The 16,315-nt window shown below is 43.2% G+C and overlaps 2 protein-coding genes across 2 annotated transcripts in view; one reads left to right on the top strand and one right to left on the bottom strand.

Moving 5' to 3' along the window:
- Nucleotides 1-10,649, top strand: part of LOC138958263 (G protein-activated inward rectifier potassium channel 3-like) — a 347,146-nt gene extending 336,497 nt beyond the window's left edge. Inside the window, exon 2 of the transcript XR_011453354.1 lies at nt 10,315-10,649. The gene's annotated coding sequence lies outside the window, so the exon portion shown is untranslated. The remainder of the gene's footprint in view (nt 1-10,314) is intronic.
- The window catches only part of LOC138958262 (TGF-beta-activated kinase 1 and MAP3K7-binding protein 1-like), a 30,243-nt gene extending 14,895 nt beyond the window's left edge, over nt 1-15,348 (bottom strand). The window contains exons 1-5 of the mRNA XM_070329372.1: nt 15,229-15,348; nt 12,097-12,230; nt 9,812-9,965; nt 4,423-4,509; nt 2,467-2,605 (exon numbers count right to left, since the gene is read on the bottom strand). Coding sequence (XP_070185473.1) covers nt 2,467-2,605; nt 4,423-4,509; nt 9,812-9,965; nt 12,097-12,230; nt 15,229-15,288 — 574 coding nt within the window. The 5' untranslated portion in view covers nt 15,289-15,348. The remainder of the gene's footprint in view (nt 1-2,466; nt 2,606-4,422; nt 4,510-9,811; nt 9,966-12,096; nt 12,231-15,228) is intronic.
- Nucleotides 15,349-16,315: the final 967 nt, after the last annotated feature.

Genomic DNA, 16,315 nt, shown 5'->3' with positions numbered 1-16,315 from the left:
CAAAACTTAAATACCGTTTTCCGCCGCCCACGTCACTGCGCTGGACAACCTGAACGGCAAGTTAAGCTGGGTGTCGTCCATCCCCGTGAACGCACCCTCATATGGAAGTATCTTCGTCATCCTCTCCTTCATGCTCGCAATCGCAATCGGGAAGGTGACCCCCGCCTTTCGCGGTCCACCAACTTCCACAATACTTAAATGCCATTTTCCGTCGACCACGTCACTGCGCTGGACAACTTGAACGGCAAGTTAAGCTAGGTGTCGCCCATCCCCGTGGACGCACCCTCATAAGAAGGTATTCTCGTTAACCTTTCCTTCATGCTCGCAATCGCAATCAGGAAGGTGACCCCCGCCTTTCGCGGTCCACCAACCTTCACAAAACTTAAATGCCATTTTCCGCCGCCCACGCCACTGCGCTGGACAACTTGAACAGCAAGTAAGCTGGGTGTCGTCCATCCCCGTGGACGCACCCTCAAAAGGAAGTATCCTCGTTATCCTTTCCTTCATGCTCGCAGTCGCAATCAGGAAGGTGACCCCCGCCTTTCGCGGTCCACCAACTTCCAAAAAAAACTTAAATGCCGTTTTCCGCTGCCCGCGTCACGGCGTTTGGACAACTTGAACGGCAAGTAAGCTGGATGTCATCCACCACCGTGGACGCACCCCTTCCTGCCCCCTGGGCGGAAGCAGATGCCCTTCAACCTGACTACGGCCAGGAAGAATAGGAACATCTGTTCGCTTGTCAGGGCTCTTCGCACCCACTGACACCCCGACTAAGCGGTGGATATCAGCCGATGTTTCAGAACTTTCACCTGGGATGAGACCCGAGGCTACTCCCTCAAGACAACGCTCACGTGGCGAACACATGTTCGCTTGTCAGGGCCCTTAGCACCCACTGACACCCCGACTAAGCGGTGGATATCAGCCGATGTTTCAGAACTTTCACCTGGGATGAGACCCGAGGCTACTCCCTCAAGACAACGCTCACGTGGAGTACACATACCTTGTGAAGAAGGACAGATGCCGGAGACCGTGAACTCCCCACATAAGGTCACCACAGGGGACGAACGACCGCTGTCCAGGGAAGAACACACAGCAACCCCAGCCGGGAGAGCACGTAGTTCTGCCTTTGATGACGAAGTGCCAGCTGCCAAAGCAGAAACCTGTGAACTTAAAGTCAAAAGCAAAGAGGCCACGTCTACAGACGCACGCCCAATAACAACATGTTTAACACCGAGCCCGGACTAACCCGTAGGCTTAAAACAAAGGTGGCCACTGCACCCGGTGTTCACAGGCGGTCACCCATCCAAGAACTAACCGGGCCCGACGTTGCTTAACTTCGATGAAAGGACGAGAACCGGTGCTACAACGTGGCGAGGCCGTTGGCCGGCAAAAAGGGGGTTCCGGAAAAGTCACCAGTGTAGTAAACAAACTGCAAGCGGACTTGTCTACCGGCTTAGCGGGTAAAACAATCAACACATTCAAAGATTTTTAGCAAGAGAATCTACAACAGAAACGGACATAGACCGGATAGTTTAGACTTCCTAAAAGCTTTCTAAGGAGAAAAGGGCACAGCAGCTACCTATTAAGAAGCTGCCCTCTTCTTAGCATTGTCAGCCATGACGGAAAAACGACTCACGAAAAAAATTTCTGAGAAACATCGCAAGTCCAAAATACGGCCAACAAAACTGCCAATTCAAGCAAAATACAAGGAACGACCTCACCTCAACATAGTTGTGAAGTCCAGATGACAAGAAGAGACCAAGAGGAACGAAACAAAGTCAAAAAGACTAAGTAACAAAGGCTGAACAGCCGGAGCGTACATAAAATGCGACCAGTCCCACTGACGCTGAGTTTTTAGAATGATGCATATGGCGGAGTATGCGCGCGCATACGGAAGGCAGTCTCGTTTCCGGGCTGGCCTAGTCACCCTTACGGGTCTCGGTCACTCTTTTTTAGAGGCGTCTTTCTTGTTACCAAGGGGACGCGTACAGCGATACCAGCACTGAACCAGGGTTAATTGCTATATGTGAGTTGGGTAAGATATGTAATTTAATTGGTTTTTTTAGCCGAGACCAGCTGTGCTGCAGCAGGTCACTCAGAATTGTAGAAACTGTGTATCAACACGGAATGCAGGCGTTAGATCGACGTTACAGGAAGCGACTGAAGCTAACAGTCTGAACGAATATATCCGTACCAGGTCAGATAGAGCCATATGAGTGAGTACGGATATATCCGTACCTGGGAGACAATGAGTTAAAAGGGGGTTCCCCATTACAGTGATCATGTTAGACATTTCCTACAAAAATTATTCTTACTCCTCGTAATAACAGTTTGGCTCACAATGTTAGATCTGGCCAGGTTATTACACTGGACAAAACCATCCCTCCACTTGGTCAGATACCAAAAATCAACAATATGAGAACAAAATCAACTGGCCTCTCCACTGATATCAATGCTACAACTCACCGACATTGGCCACATAAAGTTTGTTGTTGTAGATAAGGACAAGGGTAGCAGTTGTTCCCCCTTGCAGCTGCTGTTCCAACTGTTGCAGTTTGTTGTAAACCTCCGGATACTGGCTGCACGCTTCATATGAACTGATGCCCTGAAAACAGGATGATAACAGAGAAAACACTTTTACATGAGATACAAAACATAAACAAGAATTAGTAACTCACATGTCACACCAAGCTACCAACTGCTAGTGCTATTCAAAATACTAGAAACAGAAACACTTTTCTTTTTACAAATATTCGCAAACTTCTAAAAATCGGTTTCTGAACATAATGAAAGCTGAGACTGAGCTACACGTGCAGAAAAAAAGGCCTCTCTGATTCAAAACAAAAACAACAACAACAACGTCACTTCTACCCCTCTTCCACCCCTATAGGCCCATTGCAGAAACTCAAGTTATCAACAGCATTTCTACTCGGCGCGCGCGGTATGAGAATCACGGGTCGTAACTCTCTGGAATTGGTCATCCGCCGCCATGTTGGATGCCTTGCACGATCTCTGACAGTGCTTGAGCGTTGGGTGGCGACTCGACAAAAGTGAAAATGACACGTTGTGTGGCATAGGGGGTAAAAATCAAGGGTCTGCCAAACCCGGCAAATGCAGTAGGCAGCCCAGAGATCCCTAAGTACCTCTCCCAATTGTAGTACTTTTCGGCAATATTTACAGTTTCAAATTGCTAGGATAGCTTCTTTGTGGTTTTAGAGAGGTGTTCTGGGGAAACTGAAAGGTAGCCTCGTCAGGGGACAACTATTCAAACCCATATCCTCATTATTTTGATTCTCAATTGAGAATAATCATTTATAGATGACTATTATTCATTTCCCTTTTTAGGATGTACTTGCACGTACTGGTGGTTTATTACCCAAATGTCCTCACAGTGACTGAGGCTTATATAAGGCTCGGTGATTCGTGTATTTGTTTGTTCAGCCCATTTCTTTCTTGTGTTTATTCACAAGAAGAAAAACAATAAAGATAATCATTTATGTATGATTTATGGTGGGATTTTTCCTCCATGGTGTGTACTAGGATGTATTGTACTAAATGTACTGTGGTCGTATATTAACGGGTTATATTTCCCGTATGTGTACCATGCGTACAGGTTCATTGGAGGGAGGGTGTAATAGTTGTTTGTTTGGTTTAGCAACGAGACAATTCATCCCTTTTTGGAAGATGAGGGTGGTCCGCCCGAGGGCAGACCGGGTTGTAGGTCACAGTTCGGGACAATAGATTGACTATTGTCGTTTAGGCAGCTTAGGGATTCTGTTTCGGTTCGCTGAGTGGTCGTGTGGCCGTTTTCGCTGTTGGTTACGGCGCTCGCGCCTTTCCCTGTCTGCATACACAGTGAAATACGCAAAAAGAACAAGAGTGCAATGAAGAAAACTAACAAAGATGGCATCCAATATGGCGGCGCGAAGAGAGTATGAGCGGAGTTGTGCCCCTTAGGGCTAAAGCTAGCCGATCCATTTGATAACGTCACGCCGAGTAAGAAGAATGAATTGGACCTATAAGGAGCAAGGACATAGCTCACTCAGTAGCGCTATAAAGACATTCATCGCTATCAGAGTGGGCTAAAACCTTGGTGTCGACAACCAATTTATTCAGAAGAGTCAATTTGAGCAGACTCTGATCTTCCAGGTGTGCACACATCTCTGTGTGCACACACAGGTCGAGATCCCTGTGAAAGTCCCAGGACTTTGAAAACAAGCAAGCAGAAAAAAGAAGACTGGGTAGCATGATTCCGTTACTGTACCGTGTACACTTTGCCCCGGGATAGCAGTCACATTTTCTTCAGGAGATTGACCAAGGACCAAATACATGTAAATTTAGAAAGTAACAGACAACACAGTCACACACAACACATAATCAGCACAGCCAGAGAAATAGTTGTATGTACAGAAATGAACTTACAGCTGGAAGTTCATCTTGTGCCATTGTCTTAGCAGCAATCAGACCGTCCGTAGACTCAAAGTACACATTCTCCACTGCCATGAAAGCCTGCAAAGTCAGCATCAACACTTTGCAATTTAAGCATGTTCAGACATGAACATAAAAAATCATCAAAAAGGAGGAAACAAGGTTTGCCAAATCCTATATAACACAAAATGTAGACAATTTTATCTGTTTTCCTTTCACCCTGATGTAAGAGAAGAAAGGAAAATGACTTAAACACGAGGAGTGTTGTTACAGCTTTAAAAACTATTTAATGCGCTGATATTCCATAACAGAAATGAACACCTAGTGAGGTTCCCAAAGAAAGAAGATTCTCATGCCTGCATGTTATCTCAGCGAGGGAGACTACTGATGACAAGCCTAAACAAGTCTCATAAGGCAAAATTAATACATTTAGTCAACCTTTCCAACTCACAGAATGAAACTGAATGTACTGCATTTTTTCACCAAGACAACAGCTTTGTCGATACCCCTGCATACCGGCCCGCTGATCTCTTGAACTGACGAAGCCAGTATAGTGCAGTAGCACTTCACCCACTTGGGCCTACCAGAAAAACACGCTTTTCTTTATTCTTGTAATACCCACTTGGGCCTACCAGAAAAACACGCTTTTCTTTATTCTTGTAATACCTACTTGGGCCTACCAGAAAAACACGCTTTTCTTTATTCTTGTAATACCCACTTGGGCCTACCAGAAAAAAACGCTTCTTTATTCTTGTAATACATACTTGGGCCTACCAGAAAAACACGCTTTTCTTTATTCTTGTAATACTTCTCCTTTCAGACTTTATTTTCTCAGAATAGATGATGTTTGGAAATAACTCTGTGGAGTTTTTGTGGGTCGTGGCAAACACTGTACAAAAGGAAGACGTGGAACTTGCGAAGAAAATGCGAAAAAGTGTTTGTGGGTTATCGTCCCTAGTCACATGCTGGCGGCGAAAACAAAATGGCGGATCGCGTAGGTACCGATCGCGTGCGTGGTGGTGGTAAATTGTGCTCGGCTTTTTGTTGCAAGAACGCCCGTTGCAAACAGAGCTGCTTCGGGAAAACTTTCCACAAGTTCCCTAAAGAAGAAAAAAGGTGGGTTGTGCAGTGATTATTTCATCAGGTTTACCTTCTTAAGAATGAGAATGAATGCAATGGCTCGAGTCAACTCACTCAGTAGACTACAGCGTCAGCGAGTACTTACGACTGTGAGTGTGAGTCAGCAGTCAGTACAAAACAACAGTTTACACTTGATGACAAACTACCCGTGGGCATATTTGCCGAAACCTTTATCAAACCTTGCTTGCGGGAAAACTACAGTACAAAGGTACATCACTCATCCGTTTTGCGTTCAGGCAGAGCGTTAGATTTAGACTGAAGATCTGATTTAGCTTTTTTTGTCTTTCCTTTTTGCTTAGTTTAACAATAACATTGTTGTTTTTATTGTCAAACTAGGTGCAGAATATGGATGCAATTCACAAGGCGAGAGGACTTTGAAAAGCTGCAGCCAGCTGATGTTCAAGGTCTCAAGCTTTGTACTGATCACTTTGAGGCCAACCAGTAAAACAATCCTGCAGAGAGGATCACTTGTGTGGAATGCTGTCCCGACATTGTTTGCAGTGCCCAATCCACCACCGAAGGTTATTTATTTATTGGTTTTAGGTTTTTGCAAATCAAAGAAGCACACTAATAAATGCAGGTTGAGTAATGACAAGTTTGAGGCTGATGTAAGAATTGAAAAAAACCAGCATTGTTCCCATCAAATAATGCCTGTTTGCATTTAGCGCAAAATAATGATAAGGCCAACCAAAAAAAGTTACTTATTTTGGATCGACGTCTTGATTATGATGATATGATGAACTTATTTTGCCAAAAAACAGCCCCAAATGGCAAAAAAAGTATAGGGTCGGCGTCAACAACAAAAAAGTTGTATGTTTCTGGTCACCTGACCCTACCTATGTTTTCCCGATGACCCTAGACTTTTGTTTTTGCATTTTCAAAAATAAAAGGGGTATTCGAAAATCACTTGTTTTCCTGTTTTTCAACAAAATAAGTTAAAAAGATGGTTTAAAAAAAAAAGTTTAGAAAAAAAATCTCCACCTTTAGTCATGTTAGGCCACAAAAAAAGTCTGTTAAAGGTAACATAGGCCACCCCAAAATAGCGTCGGTAGGTCGGCTTTTTATTTTTGTATTTTAGCCATCTGAATATTTTAATTTTATTTTTTAATGCCCCAAAAAAGTCTAGGGCCGGTGGGAAAAAAATAGGGTCGGTCCGGATATCGTAAACAGATTATTTTTTGTTTTGCCTTACCAGAAACATACACTTTTTTGTGTGGCCTAAGACCAATGCCATGAAATTGGGAGAATTGTTTCATTGGGACTGGGTGTTGGTTGTGAGTTTGTCAGTTAAAGAGCTGTGCATTTGCAGGTTGCTAGTGGGAGGAAGCCACCATCGCAAAGGGTAGCTACAAATGAAGCCAGCACCGACCTGTCGCCTGATGCACAAATTGTTCAACCAGGTAAGAGATTTTTAACCATGAAGAACACCCTGACATCAAAAAATGTTTAAACCCATCCATTACATAGTTGATAATTGCTGTATAGGGTGACGGGCGCTGTGGCGGGGTGGTAAGACGTCGGTCTATTAACTCGGAAGGTCGAGGGTTCGAATCCCGGTCGCGGCCGCCTGGTGGGTTAAGTGTGGAGATGTTTCCGATCTCCCAGGTCAACTTATGTGCAGACCTGCTAGTGACTTATCCCCCTTCATGTGTACACGCAAGCACAAGACCAAGTACGCACGAAAAAGATCCTGTAATCCATGTCAGAGTTCGGTGGGTTTTAGAAACACAAAAATACCCCGCATGCTTCCTCCGAAAGCGGCGTATGGCTGCCTAAATGGCGGGGTAAAAACGGTCATACACGTAAAATTCCACTTGTGCAAAAAAATGAGTGCGTGTGAAAGTTTCAGCCCACGAACGAAGAAGAAGAAGCTGTATAGGGCGGATGCATGGATGGATGAAATTGTACCTGTAGTTCCCACACGTAAAGATGTTATTTTATGTGTTTTGTGTGTGTGTTTTCTTTTTTAGATGACATTCAGGCGATCCTGGAGGACATAGGATGTAAAGCATCAAAGTCGTCATCCTCCCCATCCCCTCGTGAAGCGGAACTTTGGCAGAAGGTCAACAAACTGAGGAGCAAGGTTTTCCGATTAGAAAAGAAAACGATGGAACCCCGTGTAAAACGAGCGAGTAAATTAGCCAAGCCTCCCAAGAAAGACTTTGTAATAGAACAGTTGTCTCATATATTATCAGGCGAGGCGAGCTATTTTGCCATTTATGCCTGTTACATATTTACCGGTTATCTGCTGCTGTGTCCAATCCTGGCAGAGACGGGAACGCATGTTACCAAGGAGCCGAAGGAGAGTCAATGAGATGAGAGAATGTGATTAACAATTGCCAACTCTCTCCGTACAAAGAGGGTCCAAAGTTGTATCAAAATATAGATGGTCGGCAATTCAAAATAAAAAAAGACAATAGACAAAACATGTACTTCGGCTCATAGAGCCTTCTTTAATTTTTGACTCATTAAGTCCATGCTCCGAGAGTCCTTTTTTTAATTTTGAATTGCCTACCATCTATATTTTTATACATTTTCAAAAAGATTCAACAGTCACCTTCCGTTATTCTTGAACTTGGCTATCCCAGCCTTACCTCAACATTCGATATTCCTGTGATATTTTTGACGTAAAATCAATTTTTACTGTAAAACTCTTCGGCAAGAGGATTGGTCCAAGCAAACAAATAATAAACTTGTTAAGATTTTTCCTGATATTTCCGATCAATTGCCTATGGTTTTATTTAGCTAAAAGATTCAAACGTCACACCTATGACTCATGGCTATTTTTAAGGGGGGAGTAGCATCCCTGGTGTGTTGTTTGTGATGTACCTTTTAGTCTGTTTACAGTAACATAGGCACACAAAAAGAGGGTCGGTAGGTCGGCTTTTCTTAATTTTTTTTTTTATAACCATCTTTTTAAATTATTTTGCAAAAAAACAGGAACAAAATTGATTTTTTTTTCTTTTTCTTTTTCTCCAAATGCCAAAAAAAAGTCTAGGGTCGGCGGGGGAAAAATAGGGTTGGTCGGGATACCGTAAACAGACTATTTTGCTTTGGTTTGCCTAAGCAATGACTAACAAACTTTCTTTAGGGTCTGACATTGTATATACTATACAATTTTTGGGGTATTAACTAAATACATGTATACAGTTTTTGATTCCTTTTATACTTTTTCACAAATTAGCTCCCCTCCCCCCCCTTTTCTTTTTGTAGTCTGCCCTGGGGGCGGGAGGTCTCCCAATTTCGGTTTCTAGGGTCACCTTATGCTTCCATATGAGCTGAGAACTTAATTTAAAATGGGCCTCGATTTTTTTTTATTTGTATTTTGTAATTGTGCCTTTGTCCAGTCACATGATTTCACTTTGTACTTAAAAACTTGGCATTGTCATCATTTATTGCTATTTATTGTTCAGTTGTTCAGTATTTATTGCTATTGGGCATCAGTTGTTCAGTTGCCCTGTTTCGAATGAGCCATGCATGCATTATGGATGTGTTTAGCGAATTGGGATACCTAAAGCAATGTAAAAGAAACAATGTGAAGCAAACATATAGCACCAAATAAAATAACAGAATCAGAATGGAAACTTCTTCGGTCTGTGTGTGTGTGTGTGTGTGTGTGTTTGCTGTTTTAAATACCGAAAATGTGAAAATAAAGCAAGTCACAGCATGAGAAAGATCGACTGTACTAGTCATGACAAAGCAGGAGACAGCCTGGTCAGCATGTAGAAAAGGGGAATAACTCGTATTTAGCCATTCTCATTTCTAAGCATGCCCAATGAGGAAGTTATCCTTCTTCCCATTGTAGTTTCTTTGGTCGTGGAAGAGTAGCTTTCCCTTGCTTTTCCATAGAAACGCTGATTGAGTCAAGCCCCATGTGACATTGTAGGCCAATCACTAGCGAAGGGCCTGTCTCTGCACACAGCGACCATGAAAGCGTGCGAAACACTGACATCCCTTTTAAGGAACAGCTCTGATCTGTGCTCTCTGCACTGTCCGCTCATTACAACACTCTTTTCGTTCAAAAGTACAAAAGGAACTAACAATCGGCATTGCGGATATGATCCCATCCCTCAGTGCACAGATCGAGCGACATATGGAGAAGTCACACGTTGTTTGTCTCACAAAAAGCAAGGGCATTCACTCTTCCTCAACCCATACAAACCTGACAGAGTTATTTCTGAACATTGTCCATTGTGGTGCTGGCAGTCAGAAAAGAGTGGGTAGCTCTGAACTTGGAACAAACCTGTCTCAGTGCTTCATTAATTTCAGCATCTGTTGTCTTGTTCTGCAGTTGACCGAGCAATAGCTCTGCTGGCATTCTCTGGGCAGCAAAATCAGCCACACGGCTTCCATTGTGTCCATCAAACACACCGTACAAGTAGCAGTTGCTGTCATGTCTGTAATGCAAAAACAAGAGAAACATGTCATAGTTATCATCATCTTCATGAGTCTCCATACCCTATGTATTCAAAGAGCTAAGTGACAATCAAAAACTAAACAAACGAGCATGATCAAACCAATTAGAAGTTGTGCCATGTTCTCAAAAAAGTACAACTAATGTTTGGCAGAGCAATTAACAGCTGTACAAGTCTCAGTCATCTGATCAGCTTTGCTCAATCAGAACAATGAGCATGACACTGACAGTTTCAGACTAAATACAATTTAAATGGACTTCATTGAAGCATAAATTTGACCGACAACGGCACGGTTGGCCTAGTGGTAAGGCGTCCGCCCCGTGATCGGGAGGTCGTGGGTTCGAACCCCGGCCGGGTCATACCTAAGACTTTAAAATTGGCAATCTAGTGGCTGCTCCGCCTGGCGTCTGGCATTATGGGGTTAGTGCTAGGACTGGTTGGTCCGGTGTCAGAATAATGTGACTGGGTGAGACATGTGAAGCCTGTGCTGCGACTTCTGTCTTGTGTGTGGCGCACGTTATATGTCAAGAGCAGCACCGCCCTGATATGGCCTTTCGTGGTCGGCTGGGCGTTAAGCAAACAAACAATGACTGACAAGAATCTTCGAAAGGTTATTCAGTTTTTATTCACACTATTTTTCCCATTCATAAAATGAACCCATGGAATGAAGTCAAATGCTTTGTGTACAGAAAGAAACACCTTCAGGCTACGATGCAAGGCTCCTTTCTTTATTTGGTGTTTAACGTCGTTTTCAACCACGAAGGTTATATCGCGAGGGGGAAAGGGGGGAGATGGGATAGAGCCACTTGTCAATTGTTTCTTGTTCACAAAAGCACTAATAAAAAATTTGCTCCAGGGGCTTGCAACGTAGTAAAATATATTACCTTACTGGGAGAATGCAAGTTTCCAGTACAAAGGACTTAACATTTCTTACATACTGTTTGACTGAAATCTTTAAAAAAAAATTGACTATATTCTATACACGAAACACTTAACAAGGGTAAAAGGAGAAACAGAATCCGTTAGTCGCCTCTTACGACATGCTGGGGAGCATCGGGTAAATTCTTTCTCGTCCCAACCAATATGGGACTCCCCCTAACCCGCGGGGGGTGCAAGGCTCCTAAATGGGCATCATTTCAGTGAAATTATAGCTATGAAACTGCAACCTTTATAATGAGAGTAGCGAGGGAGACACAAAGCTAGTTCTCATAATTTGTTGTTTGGTAATGCACCGTTGATGACAACTTTAAAACATATTTCAGTGGTATGCAGACCTGGGAACCCCTGTTTTGCACTTGGAGTATTCTCAAGCCAATTTGGTGTATTTTCAGAAAAATGAGCGTACTCAACACAGCATTTGAACTCTGGCCATGCATGATTTAAACATGTTCCACACGAGTCCGTCGCACAGTTAATTAAATTTACAAAAACGATTAAAACAAATTAATGCTTCTTTCAATGTTTACTGACAAAAATTGTAATCACGTGTCAAAATACTGGATTGGCTTTGGGATGCGCAAGTGAAGAAAAGTAACTGTCTACGAATCTTTCTCGTCATAGTTTTTTCCCACTAACCGTACTGCTCGTATTCTAGACAATCATGCGTACAGAATACGGCGAAATGGTATTGGTTCCAAGGTCTGGGTATGTTAAATGTAATAATTATACCAGGCACAAAAAGGTGTCTTATTACTTATGTTACAGAAGTAAACACATTGTTGGGCACCTGGACGGGCACAGTGGCGTGGTGGTAAGACGTCGGCCTCCTAATCAGGAGGTCGTGAGTTCGAACCCCGGTCGCTGCCGCCTGGTGGGTTAAGAGTGGAGATTTTTCCGATCTCCCAGGTCAACTTATGTGCAGACCTGCTAGTGACTTAACCCCCTTTGTGTGTACACGCAAGCACAAGACCAAGTGCGCACGGAAAAGATCCTGTAATCCATGTCAGAGTTCGGTGGGTTATAGAAACACGAAAATACCCAGCATGCCTCCCCCAAAATCGGCATATGCTGCCTGAATGGCGGGGTAAAAACGGTCATACACGTAAAAATCCACTCGTGCTAAAAGCATGAGTGAACGTGGGAGCCCATGAACAAAGAAGAAGAAGTTGGGCACCTGAAATGGAAGTTTCTATCCTCGCACTCATGCTCCTCCCGTCTGTTGCCATCTTCTCGGTAGATCTGGTTGGTGGACAAGCCCACTCCAGACACATGGCACACCGGTAGGTCATCTGTCCAGCTTTGTTGACCCTACAAATATGTCCACATGTTGTAGCTGTTTGAATCCCCCGGGCCCCTTTAATGAGATCCGATACCGATACATGCACAGCAGAAGCAACATCACAAACTATATATGAATTGATGTATTATTAACTTCAGACAATTATAAATATAATGCAATTACGGGAACGAGAACTTCAGAAGTCAGATGTTAACAGACTCTGAACACAAGTACATGTCCTTCTTCTTCTCTTTCTTCAAAATAGTGAGGAAATCTCAGTACAGGCATACCTGTCAAGTCTTACGTTTTTCGCGTAATTCTTACGGAATTTTGATGTTTTTCAAGTCTTGCGGCGTATGCCGAAGATCTTACGGTTTTTACAAAACAATTTGGTCAAATAAAAAAGAGATCGCAAAGGTTCTTCCAAGAACAAAGTAACAGCAAAAAATCTCGCGGTAACTGATCCGGCGGAAGTACAAGGCAACGCGCATGTGCACACTGTCAGCGTGATCTGACCGAGTACTGTGCGAGGTGAGAGTCCACAAGAGCTTGACAAGTATGTACAGGGCAACTATCCTCAATTCGGTTGGTGCGCCTAATTTCTCTAGAGTGAAAGATAAAGTGGATAGTGTACCTATGAAAATATAAACAGGGGTGGGTTGGTAGGCAAGCTATTGCTTTTCGCGATTTTGCCGTGGCGCCCACTTTCAGGCGTCAGTGGAACAAGCTCGACCCTAAGACCACAGTTGCTCCTTCACTGGAGTCCTTCCAAGCTGGTCTGGGTCGTACCCACGGACTTGCCTCGCTGACACAGTAACCCTGCAGCTCTTCGTGTAAATAGTTTTATACTTTTAACCATCTTCTCGGAGTTATTGGGTCACCCACCACCAGTAACCAATTACTCAGTACTCCGCCGCTGGACTACAGACGTTCGGATGAACCCAGTCCACATCAAGAAAGAAGAAGAAGAGGAAGAAGGCCCTAAGTAACTAACTTAGTAGTATACTAGTAGGCAAGCGATTCAACGAGCGCGGCGATTCCCAGAGTGCGGTGCGTTGTGCAGCGCAGCGATTCCCAGAGCGCGGCTATTGCTCTCACCAGCGCAGATTGTTGACACGCTTTATTTTTGTACATGCATGATTCATTGATTATCAGCAACATTTTACAATCTTTCTTTGGACACTCAAAAGCAACTTCAGGGCTGCAAGACTACAAAATTGCACTTTCTGCAAACTGAATATATATATTATACGCGTTCAAATCAACCGGAAAAAAAACACACTGAAAAAACGATCTGCGCATGCGCGAATTCCAAAATGGCTGCTGAAGTGTTAACTGGTGTGACACCGATTAACAGTTCCGCGGCACTGTACTCGGATAATTGTTTAAAAACATCATCCCAGTTTAAAAACTCAGCTCCTTTCCATTTAGTAGAAGCCATTGCAATGACATGTATAGTGATATGACTGCCAAGTATTCAAGGCCAGAACTTAGGCACGTATGGAGCTCTGTTTTTCGTTTTATTTCTCAAATAGATCAGATAGATGTAGCTGTTGTAAACTTTGCGATTGTGAAGGAAATGTATCGGCAAAATACATCGCGCGTCGTGAATCTGTGAATCGCAGCGCTCCTCGTATCGCCGCGCGTTGTAAATCGCAACGCTGCACAGCGCGCCGCGCGCTGTGAATCCACTTCGATACTACAGTGGTCGCCGGTTAATATGACCACTTTGGGACCGGGATAAAATGGTCATAATAAGCGGCTGGTCATATTAACCGATGTTAGAGAAAACGACTTAAAAAAAATCGCAAAACGAAACATTTTTTTTGTAATTAATAATTGTAAGAAAATGTAACTTGTTGGCAACAAACACAAAATTAAATATGTGTACTGTACATTGTAGCCATTATAGATGACGTCCGTTGAAAAGAAATTGAAATGGAATGAAAAGTAAATGGAAGAAACGGCATATACACGTCCAAATGTTCACTTAGGGGCCTGTAAAAAATCACGGATGTTGGTCTGTGTGTTGGTGCTAGACCAGAGGAGATCCTTCACTTCATTGTCAAAGGCTCCACACTTCTCCATGATGACGTCCGTTGAAAATGAATTGGATTGGAATGAAAAGTAGTTAGAAGAAACGGCATATACACGTCCAAATGTTCACTTAGGGGCCTGTAAAAAATCACGGATGTTGGTCTGTGTGTTGGTGCTAGACCAGAGGAGATCCTTCACTTCATTGTCAAAGGCTCCAAACTTCTCCATGATGACGTCCGTTGAAAAGAAATTGAAATGGAATGAAAAGTAAATGGAAGAAACGGCATATACACATCCAAATGTTCACCTTGGGGCCTGGAAAAAATCACGGATGTTGGTCTGTGTGTTGGTGCTAGACCAGAGGAGATCCTTCACTTCATTGTCAAAGGCTCCAAACTTCTCCATGTTGTAGCCGCGACTTTGAAGTCCAGACCTCAGTTTCTCTATGAGCGCTCTCATTAAAGATCACTGAGCACTGATCACTGATCACTTTAGTTTCATTCACGAAAAAGAAAGAAAATATCGCACGCCTTTTTGCCTTTTTAAAAAAATCGTATGTATTTTTTCCCCCCGAGTGATTTCAAACTGAAAAAGATGTGAACTTGTTGCCATTTTCTCGAAACAATGTGGCCATATTAAGCGGCGTTGTGGTCATATTAAGCGGCTTTTTCTAATACATAACAAAGAAGGACAATTCCGGACCGGTTAAAATTGGTCATAATACGCGGCTGGTCATATTAACCGCGGTCATATTAACCGGCGACCACTGTAGTAACACCAACACTGACCACAGGCGGAAGGTATCGTTCACTGGACCACTACTTACATAGAAAGACTACTTTCTATGTAGTATGTAAGTAGTGGTCCAGTGAACGATACCTTCCGCCTGTGCACTGACTGCCCCACAGACTGTCAACTTGAAAACAAAAAGGTGAAGTTTTCCTACTTTTAAAGTTTGATCTGGAAAAATATGACACCAGCCTTTCTCACCTGCATTATCAGTCTGGGTGCAGGGCCAAGGGCTCCATTGGCAAGCCTGCCATTCGACATAGTTCCCCCAAATCGCCTCTTCTGAAACCCCTCAAATCTCAAGCAAACGCAAAACAGACAGGAAGTGCGCAGGAAGGGAGATAAATAAGCTTACTCCCAAAAGTTGGGAATAGATTCCCTTGAACGAGCACTGTGTGGTTTCGGTTTTTAACGCTGGTTTGCACGGTCAGCCCGTGTCGTTAGTGCTCTATGTCATGACATGTGTGTGTGTGTGTGTTTGTGTGCGTGTGTGGGCGTGCGCGTGTGTGTTTGTGTGTGTGTGTGTGTGTTTGTGTGCGTGTGTGGGCGTGCGCGTGTGTGTTTGTGTGTGTGTGTGTGCAGTGTGTTTGAGTGTGTGTGTGTCTCTCTCTCTCTTTATCTACTTTTCGGCCTTACATTTTCCAAGACTGAAGATTTACACATAGTTATATCTGTTTCAGAAATGTTGTGCTATTGTATTTTTCCATCTTCTGTCTTACTTAATGATATTGATTGTTCCGTTGTTAGTCAATGCTTTTGAAAATTATAATTTAATCTTTAATTAAGTGGTGTTTTTTTTCTCTTGTATTATTTTTTTTATTAGTTGTATTGATCTTCTTTGCTTCAGAATGTTTGCTTGTTGATAAGCTTTGATTTTTCTCCACTAGTTTTGCTGCTTCTTTGTTTGCTTGTCAAATTTTTACGCAGTTTTGTTGGTTGTTTAATTGTTTCGTTCTCGCTGTTCGTGCATGAAGTTATGTTTCAAGTGTGTTGTTGCTGCAAGGACTAGCCGCGTAAGAAAGAATCATTTGGACCTAACGCTATAATCTTTATGTAATAACGTTCTCAAGTTCAAGTTGTGCCAGTGTGTGTGTGTGTGTGTGTGTGTGTGTGTGTGTGTGTGTCAGTGTGTGTGTGTGTGTGTGTGTGTGAGTGTGTGTATGTCTCTCTCTCTCTCTGTCTGTCTTTCTGTCTGTCTCTGTCTGTCTGTCTGTCTGTCTGTCTCTTTATCTGTCTCTCTCTCTGTGTCTTTCTGTCTGTCTCTTTCTGTCTCTCTCTGTCTCTCTCT

Source organism: Littorina saxatilis, linkage group LG2 (assembly GCF_037325665.1).
Source record: "Littorina saxatilis isolate snail1 linkage group LG2, US_GU_Lsax_2.0, whole genome shotgun sequence".
NCBI classification, from domain to species: domain Eukaryota; kingdom Metazoa; phylum Mollusca; class Gastropoda; order Littorinimorpha; family Littorinidae; genus Littorina; species Littorina saxatilis.
This window is presented reverse-complemented; position numbering and strand designations above follow the sequence as displayed.